The sequence below is a fragment of the Heterodontus francisci genome, chromosome 5, assembly GCF_036365525.1.
Source record: "Heterodontus francisci isolate sHetFra1 chromosome 5, sHetFra1.hap1, whole genome shotgun sequence".
Lineage (NCBI taxonomy): Eukaryota > Metazoa > Chordata > Chondrichthyes > Heterodontiformes > Heterodontidae > Heterodontus > Heterodontus francisci.
The window spans coordinates 145384432-145402285 of record NC_090375.1 but is presented as its reverse complement, the minus strand read 5'-3'; the positions used below and the strand labels follow the sequence as shown (position 1 = coordinate 145402285).

At 44.6% G+C, this 17854-nt stretch overlaps 1 protein-coding gene across 3 annotated transcripts in view; it reads right to left on the bottom strand.

The window, feature by feature from the left end:
* colec10 (collectin sub-family member 10 (C-type lectin)) overlaps positions 1-17854 on the bottom strand; it is a 72616-nt gene that overhangs the window by 7613 nt on the left and 47149 nt on the right. Inside the window, exons 4-6 of one of the 3 annotated variants that reach the window (XM_068032192.1) lie at positions 17697-17768; positions 15015-15068; positions 10029-10124 (exon numbers count right to left, since the gene is read on the bottom strand). In XM_068032192.1, the coding sequence (XP_067888293.1) occupies positions 10029-10124; positions 15015-15068; positions 17697-17768 (222 nt within the window). The remainder of the gene's footprint in view (positions 1-10028; positions 10125-15014; positions 15069-17696; positions 17769-17854) is intronic. The other 2 variants (XM_068032193.1, XM_068032194.1) reach the window with 2 other exon arrangements.

The following is a 17854-nucleotide window of genomic DNA, read 5'->3' as shown; positions in this document are numbered from 1 at the left end:
CTACATGTAAGGGTGCAAAGTTGCTGTACTTACGTGATAGATACTACTAAACACACCAGAAAAAATTAGGCCTGACCATTCAAGTGTAAGGAATTTTAATGGGGTGTTAAGTATTTATTATTGCCAAACAACCTCTCTGACACTGAAAATTTACTTTTTCAAGTGTGGAGCCTCAATCTTTCAGATTTTAATTATTGTTGAAAATTTTAAAAAATTAAATAACTTTCTTTTACTTTTATACCTGATGTGTTGGGTTGCACCATCTTCCCCTGGCAGCCCCCTGTTGTGCTCCTCTGGCCTTCTCCTGTCCAGGAGGTTGCATCTGCTGAAGCTCATCCTGGCTGCTCTGTCCAATGTTCAAAATAGCCCTGTTCCCATAGAGTCATAACGTCATAACCGCACAGAAGGAGGCCATTCAGCCCATTGAGTTCATGCCAACTCTGCAGAGCAATCCAATCAGTCCCATTCCCCAGCTCTATCGCCGTAGCCCTGTAAGTTTTTTTTTCCTTCAAGTGCCCATCCAATTTCCTTTTGAAATCATTCATCATTTCACCCTTGTAAGCAGTGAGTTTCAGTTCACTACCACTCGCTATGTAAAGTTCTTCCTCACATCCCCCCTGCATCTCTTGCCCAAAACCTCAGATCTATTCCATCAGCTAATGAGAACACCTTTTCTTTGTCTACCCTATTCAAACCTGACAGAATCTTGTACACCTCTATCAAACCTCCCCTCAATCTCCTTTGGTCCAAGGAAAACAACCCCAGCTTCTCCAACCTAATCTTAGAGCTAAAATCCCTCATCCCTGGAACCATTCTGGTAAATCTCCTCTGCACCCACTCAAGGACCCTCACTTCTTTCCTAAAGTGTGGTGACCAGAACTGGATGCAATACTCTAGTTGTGGCCGAACAAGAGCTTTATAAAGATTCAACACAACGTTCCCAGTTTTGTACTCAATGCCATTATTTCTGAAGCCCAAAATCCCATATGCTTTGCTAACTACTCTCTCAATATATCCTGCCACTTTTAAAGATCTATGCACATGAATCCCCAGGTTCCTCTGTCCTGGTAACTCTTTAGAACTGTACCATTTAATCTATATTTCTTCTCCCGATCCCCTTTGCCAAAATGCATCACTTAACATTTCTCTGTATTAAATTCTATCTGTCACTTGTCTGCCCATTCTTCTAGCCTATCTATGTCCTGTTGCAGTTGATTAGTATCATCCTCACTGTCCGTGAAGCTTGCTACCATTTTCTCATGTACCCTTCTGTTGTTAGCTTTGGACTGTGCAATCTGTATGACACACTACTTAAAAAAGCCCTTGTCAAGAGCTCGTGGATATGAAGGCTACTTCTATCACTGAGCACAACGTCTTGGTGAGATGACATGAAAGAAAGTGCAAAAACAGGAATTCAGCACTAAAATGGTGAGTGCTGAAGTTAGGCAGAAGGTCCATGACTTTGCCCAAGGGAAAAAGACAGGTTAACATCCTATCAGATCCCATCTGAACTCCCTCAGCTGGGCTTTGAGTGAAAACCAGGCCTTCCCCTGCCAACTCCAGCTACCCAAGAGTTGCCAGAGGCCTCGCACCTGTCTCCAGATTCCTACCACTCACCACTGAGAAAAGGAAATCTTACAGCTCCAGCAATGGCTACTCAGTTGCACTTTTGAAGAAGCTATTATTTTAGGCCTCTACATTTATCAGCCCTTCCCATAGCCCTCATAGCCCTGTTCCCATAGAGTCATAACGTCATAACAGCACAGAAGGAGGCCATTCGGCCCATTGAGTTCATGCCAACTCTCTGCAGAGCAATCCAATCAGTCCCATTCCCCAGCTCTATTGCCGTAGCCCTGTAAGTTTTTTTTCCTTCAAGTGCCCATCCAATTTCCTTTTGAAATCATTCATCATTTCCACTTCCTTCACCCTTGTAGGCAGAATCTTGTATGTTTCAATGAGATCGCCTCTCATTCTTCTAAACTCCAGAGAATATAGGCCCAATTTACTCACTGAGGATACTCAAGCACCATTGCTGCAGACCCTCAGTAGAATGGAACCATCAAGGCCCCATTCCTCCAGAGGCTGCCCGTCAGTCATCCACAGCAACCGGGCAGCGCACTGAGCAGCCTGTCTCCACCTCAGCTGCTAATGTCGGGTAGCACCGAGACGTAGTGGGTGAAAAAAATTGAAACATTTTTAAGCATGAGGGGTGGCGCAGTGGTTAGCACCGCAGCCTCACAGCTCCAGCGACCCGGGTTCAGTTCTGGGTACTGCCTGTGCGGAGTTTGCGAGTTCTCCCTATGACTGCGTGGGTTTCCGCCGGGTGCTCCGGTTTCCTCCCATAGCCAAAGACTTGCAGGTTGTTAGGTAAATTGGCCATTGTAAGTTGCCCCTAGTGTAGGTAGGTGGTAGGAGAATGGTGGGAATGTGGTAGAGAATATGGGATTAATGTAGGATTAGTATAAATGGATGGTTGTTGGTCAGCACAGACTCGGTGGGCTGAAGGGCCTGTTTCAGTGCTGTATCTCTCCATGACTCTATGAAGGTGGCACGGGTGACGTGCATATTGTGATAATAGGAACGATACAAAATTTGATCCACTTTTGATAATGTTTTGCTTGGTTACAGATGGATACAAAGATGTTTTTTTTGGAGGCCAATGGCAAGAACGCAATGATGTTTGCAAAGCATCTCAGGAAATGTCCAATGTCCATTTCTCATTGGAATTTGAGCCTTCACTCTTCAATGGTGACTGTTTTCCTACCAAGAACAAAGAACAGTACAGCACAGGAACAGGCCATTCGGCCCTCCAAGCCTGCGCCGATCTTGATGCCTGCCGAAATTAACACCTTCTGCACTTCCGGGGCCCATATCCCTCTATTCCCATCCGATTCATATATTTGTCAAGATGTCTCTTAAACGTCGCTATCGTATCTGCTTCCACCACCTCCCCTGGCAGCAAGTTCCAGGCACTCACCACCCTCTGTGTAAAAAACTTGCCTCGCACATCCCCTCGAAACTTTGCCCCTCACACCTTAAACCTATGTCCCCTAGTAACTGACTCTTCCACCCTGGGAAAAAGCTTCTGACTATCCACTTTGTCCATGCCGCTCATAACTTTGTAAACCTCTATCATGTCACCCCTCCACCTCCGTCGTTCCAGTGAAAACAATCCGAGTTTTTCCAGCCTCTCCTCATAGCTAATGCCCTCCATACCAGGCAACATCCTGGTAAACCTCCTCTGTACCCTCTCCAAAGCCTCCACGTCCTTCTGGTAGTGTGGCGACCAGAATTGCACGCAATATTCTAAGTGTGGCCTAACTAAGGTTCTGTACTGCTGCAACATGACTTGCCAATTTTTATACTCTATGCCTCGACCAATGAAGGCAAGCATGCCGTATGCCTTCTTGACTACCTTATCCACCTGCGTTGCCACTTTCAGTGACCTGTGGACCTGTACGCCCAGATCTCTCTGCCTGTCAATACTCCTAAGGGTTCTGCCATTTACTGTATAATTCCCACCTGCATTAGACCTTCCAAAATGCATTACCTCACATTTGTCCGTATTAAACTCCATCTGCCATTTCTCCGCCCAAGTCTCCAACCGATCTATATCCTGCTGTATCCTCTGACAATCCTCATCATTATCCGCAACTCCACCAACCTTTGTGTCGTCCGCAAACTTACTAATCAGACCAGCTACATTTTCCTCCAAATCATTTATATATACTACAAAGAGCAAAGGTCCCAGCACTGATCCCTGCAGAACACCATGAGTCACATACTTCCATTCAGAACAACACCCATCCACTGTTACCCTCTGTCTTCTGTGACTGAGCCAGTTCTGTATCCATCTTGCCAGCTCACCTCTGATCCCGTGTGACTTCACCTTTTGCACCAGTCTGCCATGCGGGACTTTGTCAAAGGCTTTACTAAAGTCCATATAGACAGCATCCACCGCCCTTCCCTCATCAATCATCTTCGTCACTTCCACAAATTATTAAGACACGACCTCCCCTTCACAAAACCGTGCTGTCTCTCGCTAATAAGTTCGTTTGTTTCCAAATGGGAGTAAATCCTGTCCCGAAGAATCCTCTCTAATAGTTTCCCTACCACTGACGTAAGGCTCACCGGCCTATAATTTCCTGGATTATCCTTACCACCTTTCTTAAACAAAGGAACAACATTGGCTATTCTCCAGTCCTCTGGGACCTCACCTGTAGCCAATGAGGAAGCAAAGATTTCTGTCAAGGCCGCAGCAATTTCTTCCCTTGCCTCCCTCAGTATTCTAGGGTAGATCCCATCAGGCCCTGGGGACTTATCTACCTTAATGCTTTGCAAGACACCCAACACCTCCTCCTTTTTGATAAAGAGATGACTGAGACTATCTGCATTCCCTCCCCTAGGCTCATCATCCACCAAGTCCTTCTCCTTGGTGAATACTGATGCAAAGTACTCATTTAGCAACTCACCCATTTCATCTGGCTCCATGCATAGATTCCCATCTCTGTCCTTGAGTGGACCAACCCTTTTCCCTGGTTACCCTCTTGCTCGTTATATATGTATAAAAAGCCTTGGGATTTTCCTTAATCCTGTTTGCCAATGACTTTTCATGACCCCTTTTAGCCCTCCTAACTCCTTGCTTAAGTTCCTTCCTACTGTCTTTATATTCCTCAAGTGCTTCATCTGTTCCTAGCCTTCCAGCCCTTACAAATGCTTCCTTTTTCTTTTTGACTCGGCTCACAATATCCCGTGTTATCCAAGCTTCCAGAAACTTGCCAAACTTGTCTTTCTTCCTCACAGGAACATGCTGGTCCTGGATTCTAATCAGCTGACGTTTGAAAGACTCCCACATGTCAGATGTTGATTAACCCTCAAACAGCCGCCCCCAATCTAAATTCTTCAGTTCCTGCCTAATATTGTTATAATTAGCCTTCCCCCAATTTAGCACCTTCACCCGAGGACTACTCTTATCCTTATCCACAAGTACCTTAAAACTTATGGAATTATGGTCACTGCTCCCGAAATGCTCCCCCACTGAAACTTCGACCACTTGGCCGGGCTCATTCCCCAATACCAGGTGCAGAATGGCCCCATCCCTAGTTGGACTATCTACATACTGTTTCAAGAAGCCCTCCTGGATGCTCCTCACAAATTCTGCCCTATCCAAGCCCTTAGCACTAAGTGAGTCCCAGTCAATATAGGGGAAGTTAAAATCACCCACCACTACAACCCTGTTACCTTTACATCTTTCCAAAATCTGTCTACATATCTGCTCCTCTACCTCCCGCTGGCTGTTGGGAGGCCTGTAGTAAACCCCCAACATCGTGACTGCACCCTTCCTATTCCTGAGCTCCACCCATATTGCCTCGCTGCATGACCCCTCTGAGGTGTCCTCCCACAGTACAGCTGTGATATTCTCCTTAACCAGTAATGCGACTCCCCCACCCCTTTTACATCCCCCTCTATCCCGTATGAAGCTTCTAAAGCCTGGAACATTCAGCTGCCAATCCTGCCCTTCACTCAACCAAGTCTCTGTAATAGCAACAACATCATATTTCCAAGTACTAATCCAAGTTCATCTGCCTTACCTGTTATACTTCTCACATTGAAACAAATGCACTTCAGACCACCAGTCCCACTGTGCTCAGCAACATCTCCCTGCCTGCTCTTCCTCTTAGTTCTACTAGCCTTATTTACTATGTCCTCATTTACTTCACTAGCTGTCCTACTGCTCTGGTTCCCACCCCCCTGCCACACTAGTTTAAACCCTCCCGAGTGACGCTAGCAAACCTTGCAGCTAGGATATTAGTGCCCTTCCAGTTTAGATGCAACCCGTCCTTCTTGTACAGGTCCCATCTGTCCCTGAAGAGAGCCCAATAGTCCAGATATCTGAAACTCTCCCTTCTACACCAGCTGCTCAGCCACGTGTTTAGCTGCACTATCTTCCTATTTCTAGCCTCACTGGCACGTGGCACAGTGAGTAATCCAGAGATTACAGCCCTAGAGGTCCTGTTTTTTAACTTACTACCTATCTCCCTAAACTTCCCCTGCAGGACCTCATCACTCTTCCTGCCTATGTCATTGGTACCGATGTGTACCACAGCCTCTGGCTGTTCACCCTCCCCCTTCAGAATTCCCTCTGTCCGTTCAGAGACATCCTTGACCCTGGCACCAGGGAGGCAACATACCTTCCTGGAGTCTCTTTCACGTCCACAGAAGTGCCTATCTGTGCCCCTGACTATCGAGTCCCCTATAACTATTGCTCTTTTGTGCTTTGTCCCAGTGATGAATATTAACTTTTTCCAGTACTGTCATGCCTTACTGTTATTTTCTACAGTCATAACTTAACGCTGCTTGCGGCGGTGTACGGTCGCATTTATCGTAGCCCATAGATGATTTCAAGTACCAATCACATGAAAGTGCAGCAAACTTCGTTAAGATCGCAGCGATGAAAAACAGCTCATGCAAAAGTGATTTTCTGTGGGGAATTGTTATGTTTCTCCTCCCAGCGTTTCTTGATGCGACATATTGTTGGCCGAACTGTGCACAAATGAGGTTCTCCCTGATGTCCCTTGCATGTCTCTCCATGGCCCTCATATCTATGATGGCATCGTTGTCATTGTTGTCCTCCTCCTCACCCTCTTCATAGTTATCCTTATCTGAGGAGGACTGGTGTTCCCCCTGTTCCTCTGCCAGCAGAATGTTGCTACATCTAATTGCAAGGTTGTGCAAGGCACATCAGACAATGATTATTCATTACACCCTCTGTGTCGCGTACTGAAGAGCCCCTCAAGGCAACGGAACTGTATTTTCAGCATGCTAGTGGTGTGTTCAATGATGGCTCTGGTGGATGCATGAGCGACATTGTACCTCTCTTCAGCAGCACTTTGGGGATGATGTACTGGTGTCATCAACCATGTACAAAGTGGGTAATCCTTGTCACCCAGGATCCATCCATCCATTTTGGCTGGTTCCTCGAAAACTGCAGGCAGCTGGGAGTTCCTCAAAATGTATGAGTCATGACAGCTCCCTGAGAAACGTGTGCAAACATGCACAATTCTTCTCCTGTGGCTGCAAACCAGCTGCACATTTAAAGAGTGGAAGCTTTTGTAATTGACAAACACAGCAGGCTGGTCCCAGGGAGCTCTAATGGCCACATGAGTACAGTCAATCACTTCTTGCACTCTAGGGAACCTAGCGATGGCACCGAAGGCTGCAGATCTTGCTGCCAGGCTGTCCTCGTCTACAGGTAAGTAGCTGAAATCATTGGCACATCGAAAAAGGTCACTGGTGCACCTGTGGGTCACAGACTGCGAGATGCCACATGTGTCACCCTTCAATCCCTGGAAGGAGGCACTGGAAAAAAAATGAGTGCAGCTGTCACCTTGAGGGTAACTGGCATGGGATTCCCACCGAAGCCGAGCGGCTGCAGCTCAACCTACAAGTTTCTGTGACCATTTCATGTGACATCCTTAGGCATCTCTGGCATTGCCTCTCTAACATTTGTAGGTAATTTGTCCTTATCTTGAAGATGCGATGATGTGCCAGTGCCTGTCTTCGATAATGCCATTCCTAGATGTTACCATACGGAGCATCCTCTCCTTCCTGTTATGTCTGTTGCTGGTGCTCAGGCATCTTGAGTTGAGGGAAGAGAACCCTCCTTAGTCTCTCCTTTTGCTTTTCTTCCCGTGGTACTAGACAAGTTGCGTATATGAGACCCATGTCGCTGTGGCCTTTCTGAACAATAAATAAGCAGAATGTGGCAATTCTGCCCTCTGTTGACACTGAGCTGAAACATCGAGGCAATGAACAGCTCCCTTGTATCTGCCTTCAAATTGCATCCAGGTAGAAGACACACCCACTGTTGTTTGCCTCCTCCCACTCTCCTAGCAATCCTGAGTGTTCACATTGTTTCCATTATCGTTGAAGAAGATGGTGCGCGTGGAATTCAGGGCAAGTCTCCCCACCTTCCAACCTCCTCCTGCAACCTTCTAGCTTGAACCCATCATCCTTGACCCACCCAATGTTACCATTACCCTTCCCTCCATAACTATTGAGCCTCCCCCCATTTCCGTGCACAGTGTAATCACCAATTTATTCATGCCATCCCTCCTCCCTGTTCTTACTTCCATTACTATCGACATGCCGACTCTTACCCTTGAACCTCCTCACATCAAACTGACCATTTTTGCTGAGTCCCATTCCCCTCCATGTGATGTTACCAAATACCCACCCATTAGTCTTGACCTTCTCCTCTACAGAATCCAATTGCCCCCAATTGACTGTGACCATTCCCTCTGCTAGCCAGTACCCTCAATTTGCCCCACAGCTCCCCGACATCGACAGCACTCACCCCTTCCTTTAGACCCTTGCCAAATATCTTCACACTGTAGTGATCTAATCCACCCACCACCCCCGCAGCTGACAACATGCATCTTCACCATTCAACAATCTCCACTCCGCCATCCCCTGCTCCTTGATGCACGTGAACGCCCTACCCTTCCCTCCCCGACTACCCTGCCCTGCTCCTCCATGTAGCCCTCAACCATGCCTTTGTCACCTTCCCCTTAGAAAATTCTCCCTTGCTGGTGTCGAGCATGGAGGCAAACATCCATTCCAGTGATGGTCTGGAGGCAAACATCCATTTTAATGTTGGCGTTAATTTAACAGATGAGTTAAAGGGAGAAGAGCACAGACCTGAGACTCAACTGCATAAATCCGACTGCTGCACGTTGAAACAATGTGAACCAAGTGGCATGGGAATATCGCTCATTGTTCACTTAATCTGGCAGGTAGGACTAAATTGCAATTATGCATAGGGTAATGAGTATTCATGTTATTTAAATGAATGTAAAACTGCAATCCACCACTGAGCTGGGGAACACCACAAACCCGCCACTGACTTAATTCCTCTAAAATATCCCATTGTTGGGAATCCAAAAAAACACCTCCCACTTAATTATATCACCTGTCCGCCACCAAATTTGCTGCGGTGGAGAGCATAAAATTCCCCCCTCTGTATCTACTTAATGAATCAGATTGAATAATCCTTACTGAAGCATGCAGTCTAAGCCAGAAAGATGAAATTGGAATAGTTCATTAAATGTCAAATCATGCACATAAAGAGAGATAAAGAGAGAAAGAAAGATAGGATTGAGACAGAAAGAGATAAAAGAGACATAAAAAATGTTTCAAAAAAATTGTTTAAGTTTTTAATTTTTTTGAAACCTCCAACAAAATCTGAAGTAATGAGACTCCACATTTGTAAAAATATTTTTTTAATGCCAGGGAAATTGTTTGGGAGTAATTAAGACTTCTCACAGCCTTAAAAATTCACTTACACTGGCATGAGCAAGAAATAATATTTTCTGATGAGCTTAGTGTATCTATCACATAAGTACCACAACCTTACGCCCTTTCATGTATTTCAATGCCGAGTTTCTTGGTGAGATGCTGATATAGGGCAGTTTCCAGATGAGCAGGACAAAGCGGACAGGAACTTCCATATTTCTGCATTTAACTGTATTTGCGCGGTTGCATGAACTGGTGGTGAAACTCACACCTTAAATGATTAGAATCAAAAGTATCACTCAGCACAGAAGGCAGCTATTTGGCCCATCGTATCTGTGGAGGCTTTTTGAAAGAGCTATCGATTGGTCCCACCCCCATGTTCTTTCACCATAGCCCTAAATATAATTCCTTTTCAAGTATTTATCCAATTCCTTTTTGAAAGTTACTATTGAATCTGCTTCCATTACATTTTTGGAAGTGCATTCCAGGAGATTCTTTTCTTAGTTCTCGTGCAGTATAAATCTGTGTGGATTATAGAGCAATAGCATTTGGAATTCTGTGATCATAAATAGATAATATAAAATATTGAGGAAATATCAGTGTATTACTGATAGTAAATATAAATTTTGCTCTAAATAAATATCCTCTTCACTTAGTCAGTCATATTCAAAAACGTTTACTAGCATGCCCATTCAGTGGGGAATTGTTTCAACTTGATATCTAAAATTACCTACCATTCTTTACAAAGCGCATTGTGTTGTTCAGACGAGCAATATTGATATCCATCTGCCCTACAATTTTGCGGTATCTTCCACAGTCACAGAAGTTGCCTATTAATTGATCAGAACACATTATATGAGTGATGTTGCCTTATTCAGGATAAGCATGGTCTTAGATAGATATAGATCATTTGGCCTTCTTAAATTCTATCTATCTTCTGATCTGATGACTTATTTGTGCCTCCAAAGCCTCCGCAGGGCTGAGAAAATTCAACCTTTTCAGGAGAATTGTGCACTCCTGGCTTTGCATGATGAAGAGTCAAATAAGTCACCAGATCAGAAGATTGATAGAATTTAAGAAGGCCAAAAAGATGGGTAGGTCACCCATCTACAAAGAATTTAAACTCCATCTATAAAATTATCTAACTGTCTTTTAAATGATTCCAGGATTTTTGCCTCCACTGCTGTATCTTGAATTCCATTCCATATGCTAATTAGTCTTTTTTGTGAAGAACCTCCTGGTGTCAGTCCTGAATTAGCCTTTCACTAGTTTGAACTTATGCTTTTTTTATCCTGCTGTTGCAGTTCAGTTTTAAGTAGTGTTCCAGATCTACCTTAACAATAGCATCCATATTGATTTTAAAGCATGTGCAGAAACATTGGCAGTTGTAGTCATAACAGGATGATAGAATGAAAAATCAGGCTTAGCACAGTGTGGGACAGTAATTTAACACACTATCTCTGGGTTGAAATTCAGACCAGATTAATGAGATCAGTATCCCCACTGCCAGTTGTAAGGTGGGATCTTATGTGGAATTATATAATGTTATAGCACAGGAACAGGCCCTTTGCTCCATGTCATCTGTGCTGGTGTTAGTGGAAGCAGTTTCAGTCCAGTTCTTTGTAGTTATTTATTTTTTTATTTTTATTTAGAGATACAGCACTGAAACAGGCCCTTCGGCCCACCGAGTCTGTGCCGACCATCAACCACCCATTTATACTAATGCTACACTAATTCCATACACCTACCACATCCCCACCTGTCCCTATATTTCCCTACCACCTACCTATACTGGGGGCAATTTATAATGGCCAACTTACCTATCAACCTGCAAGTCTTTTGGCATGTGGGAGGAAACCGGAGCACCCGGAGGAAACCCACGCAGACACAGGGAGAACTTGCAAATGCCACACAGGCAGTACCCAGAATTGAACCTGGGTTACTGGAGCTGTGAGGCTGCGGTGCTAACCACTGCGCCACTGTGCCGCCCCTTATGTATCCACTGCACATAACTGCAAAATTGGCACATACTTGACAGTATCACTCTGACATACTTCAAAAGTGTCTGGTTTGGAAACAACAACATAGTTGAGTAGATGCCAACTAGGACACTGGATTGGGAATGGAGTCGACGGTGAGGATTTTGGGGTTTGTGGCAGGAGCTGAGAAAGGTGGCTTTGGTTTTGCTTAACTGGGAAAAATTGCAGTTCATTTAAGACTAAATGTTGGGTTAAAAGGTTTGACAGCATACAGGCAGTAGAGGAGCTAAAAGAGGTAGAACAAGGTGTCATCAGTATAAATGTGGAAACTGGCCCATGTCTGCAGACAATGTCACCCGGGGTAGCACCTAAATTAGTATGAAAAGGGTGCCTTGAGGGACTCCTGGGGTCATCATATAGGATGGGAAGAGAAGTCATTGTTAGACTGACATACATACACTGGTATCTGACTGAATGACTGCAACCCTACTAAGTAATACAATGGAAGAGAGGCATTGAAGGAGAATGATACAGTCAATCATGTCAAAGCATGTGAGAACACACCTGGAATACTGTGTGCAGTTTTGGTCTCCATATTTAAGAAAGGATATACTTGCATTGGAGGTGGTACAGTGAAGGCTCACTAGATTGGTTCCTGGGATGAGAGGGTTATCCCATGATGAGAGACTGAGTAAATTGAGTCTATACTCTCTGGAGTTTAGAAGAATGAAAGGTGATTTCATTCAAACATACAAAATTATGAAGGGGCTTGACAGGGTAGATACCGAGAGCTTGCTTCCTCTGACTGGGGAATCTAGAACACGGGGACACAGTCTCAGGATAAGAGGCCAATCATTTAATACTCGGATGAGGAGAAACGTCTTCACTCAAAGAGTTGAAAATCTTTGGAATTCTCGTCTCGATGGTTATGGACGCTCCATCATTGAGTATATATAAGGCTGAGATAAACAGAGTTTTGGTCACTCAGGGAATCAAAAGATATGGGGAGTGGGCAGGAAAGTGGAGTTGAGGCAGAAGATCAGCAAGATCATATTGAATGGTGGAGTAGGTTTGAGGGGCCATATGGTCTAGACCTGTTCCTATTTCCTACATTCTTAACAAAGGTTGCAGAGTGAAAAAGAAGAAAAAGGAGGAATAATGCATCATAGTCAAAGTGGATTTCAATCGTAAATTTCATTCAGGCAAATTTCAGTGTGGTGGGATGGGTAGAAATACAATTGGCGGGATTCAAACAGGGTGCTGCATAAAAGATGGGATCATAAAACATTCAGGGATTTGCAAGGTAAGGGAGTTTTGAACTGAGGGCAGTGTTTGCAAGGAAAGAGTTGTCGAGGGTGTTTTATTTTGAGGAGAGAATTGATGATAGTGGTTTTGAAAAGGAAGGAAAAATGCCTGAGTCAAGGGAACTGTTTACAATGTAGCTAACAAGTGGTTTGGAGGCAAGAAGAGAAGTTAGATTGTCAGCAGTTTAGTGGGAATGGGATCAAGGCAGCAGGAAGTGGATCTCAGTCATTATGAGCTCAGAGGAGACAGGAAGGGAAATGAGAGAAACTAGAGAGCGATGGGGGTTAAGGGTTAAGGTATGAATGGTCTTTGGAGGAAATTTGTTGGGCAAAGGGAATGGGAGGTAGCAACAAAGGCAGTTGAACAAATGGTCTCTATCTTGGCAAAGGAAACTTGACTTTCACCAATACAGCAGGGTGTTCTTTTGAGGATGGAGTTAGAACTGGAGTTAGCAAAACTGGAGTCAATGGGAATCAGGGCGAAATCTGTCCACTGGTTAGAGTTATACTTAGGATAAAGGAAGATGTTTGTGGTTGTTGGAGGTCAGTCATCTCACCTCCAGGACATCACTGCAGGAGTTCCTCAGGGTAGTGTCCTAGGCCCAACCATCTTCAGCTGCTTCATCTCTGACTTTCCTTCAATCATAATGTCAGAAGTGAGGATGTTCGCTGATGATTGCACAATTCTCAGCACCATTAACGCCTCCTCAGATACTGAAGCAGTCCGTGTAGAAGTGCAGTAAGACCTGGACAACATCTAGGCTTGAGCTGATAAGTGGCAAGCAACATTCATGCCACACAAGTGCCAGGCAATGACCATCTCCAACAAGAGAAATTTAACTATCTCCCCTGGACATTCAATGGCAGTACGATTGCTGAATCCCCCACTATCAACATCCTGGGGGTTACCATTGACCAGAAACTGAACTGCCTACTTATAGCCTCATAAATACCGTGGCTACAAGAGCAGGTCAGAGGCTAGGAATCCTGCGGCAAGTAACTCATCTCCTGACTCTCCAAAGCCTGTCCACCATCTAGAAGGCACAAGTCAGGAGTGTGATGGAATACTCTCCACTTACCTGGATGGGTGCAGCTCCAACAATACTCAAGAAGCTCAACACCATTCAGGATAAAGCAACCCGCTTGATTGTCACCCCATTCACAAACATTCACTCCCTCAACCACCAACGCATAGTGGCAGCAGTGTGTACCATCTACAAGATGCACTGCAGCAATGTCCCAAGGCTCCTTCGACAGCACCATCCAAACCCACAACCTCTACCACCTAGAAGAACAAGGGCAGCAGATGCATGGAAATACCACCACCTGCAAGTTCCCCTCCAAGCCACACACCATCCTGACTTGGAACTATATCGCCGTTCCTTCACTGTTGCAGCAAAAAATCCTGGAACTCCCTTCCCAACAGCACTGCAGGTGTACCTACTCCACATGTACTGCAGTGGTTCAAGAATGCATCTCACCACCACCTTCTCAAGGGCAATTAGGGATGGGCAATAAATGCTGTCCTAGCCAATGACACCCACATCCCAGGAACTAATAAAAAAAGCACTTTGATGGAATAGGGTATAGTGAGTATTATTTACCTCACGGTGGCCAGAACTTTACAGTCCTTTGGAGACAGCCAATTAATCCAATGAATTGGCCTGTTGATGCCTATTTGATCAGGCCACTGGGATTTAATGAGCGTCGGAACAGCCCCTAGCCACATGCTCAGTCCAGCAGCTGCATTGAGATGGCCTCCCAGCAGCTTCCTGCGGTGGTCTTCATTTCCGGATGGTCCATGGCCCAAGAAGGAGCCCCCTGGCAGCAATGGCCAGTTCCACAGCTCCGATGCTACCGCTAGATCATTGGGGCCTGCCTGCCTTGCTCCAGCACATCCACCATTCTCTTACTGGTCCTTTGGGGGTACCTTAACATGGAGGCCCCCTCTCCTCCTTGCAGCCTCAGGCATACCCACCTCTATCGGTGGCGCTGCAGAGCTGCCAGCCCTCTGGGCCAGCAGTATGGAGAGGCAGGCCGCCGCTCTTAATTTGTCGGCGGCCCTGGCGGCAATCTCTTAATTGGCTGCTGCCAGTAAAATTGTCACTGTGGTCCCATCATCCACCTGCACGGGCTAAGGACCCGCATTTGGTCCCAACATCAGGACCCACGGCAGTTGATAAAATCTTGGCCTGTACCTGGCATTGGAAGGTCAATGCAACTACAGGGTGCCAAAAGTTGAAAAGTGTTCCCTCCCCAGCAATAAGATTTCTCAGCTTTATAAGGAAAAAGTTAATCAAAGAAATGGTAGGATAAATTGAATAAATCCCAACATGTTGTAGCCCTCTGTCGAATCTACATCCCCAATTAGTGTGGCCCTTCACTGAGAGCATACAATTGCTGAATTTACCCATATATTTTAAAAAACAGACAATACCTGATTCACCTTTCAATCCGGGAGATCCTGGATAACCTTTATTCCCTTTGTCACCTAAATTATAATCCACAGTGAGTTACAATCTGATATCGCAATTAGAGGACTAGTTATTGCCAGAGGTACAATATTATTTTATTTAAAGGTGCACTGTCCTTATGGAAAAAAAATGGCAAATCAATTTTTTGTTTGGGAGGAAGAACAGCCATGCATCGTTTTCATCACCGTGATGGCACATGTACATGACACAATGATGCATTACAATGTAATTTGCATTCAATAAGTGCAAGATGTGTTCATAAACAAATACAACCATGGATAAGTCTGTGGTCCAATCCTTTGGAAAATAATGGGTGGAATCTTACCAGCCACGTAGAGGCGGCTTTGGAGGCAGGAAGGCAGGCAAATTCTGACAGATGATCATCATGTGGAATGTCCAACGTCTTCCTGTCTCCAAGCGATTTTGCCAGACGTGGAGCCAAGGAAAATGCAGCTATCTGCCCGACATTGGTGGATAGCCAATTAGGCCCATTAACAGGCCAATTGGGGACAAGAATATGAAGCTCCCTGGATCTTACCAATGGTGGACAGGCCCCCTGATGAGGCTAGAGCCTGGCAGGTGGGAGGAGGTGGTCTCCTGGCAGCAGTCCAGGGGCTATTGATGCCTCCTTTAATTCCCCCCCTCCTGGAGCCACTTTGAACATTGGGCCACAGCCGCGGCTGCAGGCCATCCTGTGGCGGGTACCTCTTCCACAACGATGGCCTGGCAGCTGTGGCCACAGTTAATTTTTTAAATGTTATAATTCGTCAGAGGGTGCCTCCATCTTGAGGTGCCCTCGTGGTCTCCTTCCTGCCTCAGCAGCACCTACCTCTCCTGGTGGGGATGCCGGCCAGACATTGCTGCAGGCTCCTTCCATCTGTTCCCTGATCTGCCCACCATCCTTAATTAGATGGCGTGTGCAGAGGCAACATTTGTCCCTGATGGAAGAGTAATTTCAAAGGCAGTAAGATTTTGTCTGATGTGTTTGTGGGAAGTCAAAAAATAATTTAAAATGATGCAACTTTAATCTGTTTTAGGAAATGTATTCTATAGGCTGGGGCCACTATAAAATGTTGGAAACTACTTGTTCATAAATTATAACTATTAAATCTAGCCAGTTAGGATACAGTTATGTATTCCACTCCAAAAATGTGTTTCTCATGTGAGAATTGTCAGCATTGAACCTTCTATCTATAAGGTTTACATACTGTACCTTGAATCATGGGATCATAGGAAATAGGAGCAGGAGTAGGCCATTCGGCCTGTCGAGCCTGCTCCGCTATTCAAATAGAACATGGCTGAAGTATAATGTGCCAGTCTGTTTGCTGACAGTACTTAAATTCTAATAAATGTCCCAGCTATAAAGCCTACTGGTTAATTTTATTAGTGTGTCAATATTTCAGCAATGTGCAGTGTTTTGTATGCCCTCAGGTACTGATTTATTGGTTTCACTTGGTGGTGCAGCACTCTTTTACTTCACCAATTGGGGGCTGGACTTTCCTCTGTTATTCCACTGATATCCCCACAATTTTGGGCAAGATAAAAGCAGAAAATAAGGAGAAAACTGGATCGTGACCTTGTGTTTCTGCTCAAAGTAAAATTTTGCTCCCTACCTCGCCCACCACACGTAAACTCCGGCACAGAGGTGGGGCCCGGCAAGCTGCTCCATTTCCCTGCCATCTGCCGATCTCAAAGACCATCAGGAGTGCGGCCTGTGGTGTTCTTCAATGATATCAATGAATGAACAAATTTCTCCCCCAGATCTTTTGGAGCTCTTTCACCCCATTAAGTGGTCCCACTTCTTCAAGTGTTGCAGCAGAGGTGCTGCTATGGCACTGCCAGTATTTCTCTGGCCTAGCAATTATGTGTTTCTCTTTTGGTGGTAGGGAAGTCCTGCCCTGTCACAACATCCCCGATGGAGGGATAATCTGCTTTAAATATCTATAAGGCCACAGCAATCTGTCCCTGCTTGCTTCTGCACCTGCACACTGGAGCAAAATCAAAATAACAGAAAGGAAATTAACTGATGTTATACAAATCGCACACCATTTTCACCCTGAGGCAGAAGAATATTTTTGAATTTTTTTCTTCTTTATTTAGGTGTAAAAATGACCTTTGTCAATTGAATTATCTGGGATATTTGTAAATATCTGCTCCAAAATTTTGTATTTAAAAATGGTGCTTCAGCATGTGCTCCAACCTAAGATTAAGGAAAATATTGGTGCCACCATTATTGGAGCCACATTAATACCATTCCTGTTCTCCTTCACTCACTACTACACAAAATAAACGTACCACATTGAATGAGGGAAAGAGAATATTAAGCAAAATTTGTGTTGCCCCAGAATGTGTTGGAAGCATAAAATAGCAAACAAACTTATTTTTTCTATGATACGGAATTAATTCATAAATTGTTCCTTTACTGCAAGATTGTGAATGAGTTGCTGAAACATTTGAAATAGAAGTTTTCTTCCAGAATGTTCTAATAGGGGCTGATGTAATCAGAGATCTTTATTTTCCAATTCTCTTTGTTTAATCTTAAGTAATGTTCAACGATAAAAATAACTCCATGAGAAAGGAAATGCTTGGTTATATCTAAACATTGCAACTTCAAAGTGCTTATACTATTCAAACTTTAGGCTTACCCTTTGAACCAATTGGACCAATTTTACCCCTTCGTCCAACTTCTCCATTCTGACCAGCTTCACCAATCAATCCTGAGTAAAATTAAAACTTCACATTAGTTGGTTGATGTGTTGTATTGTAATATAGCTGTTACTGATAAAATGGCAGTTATTCAGAC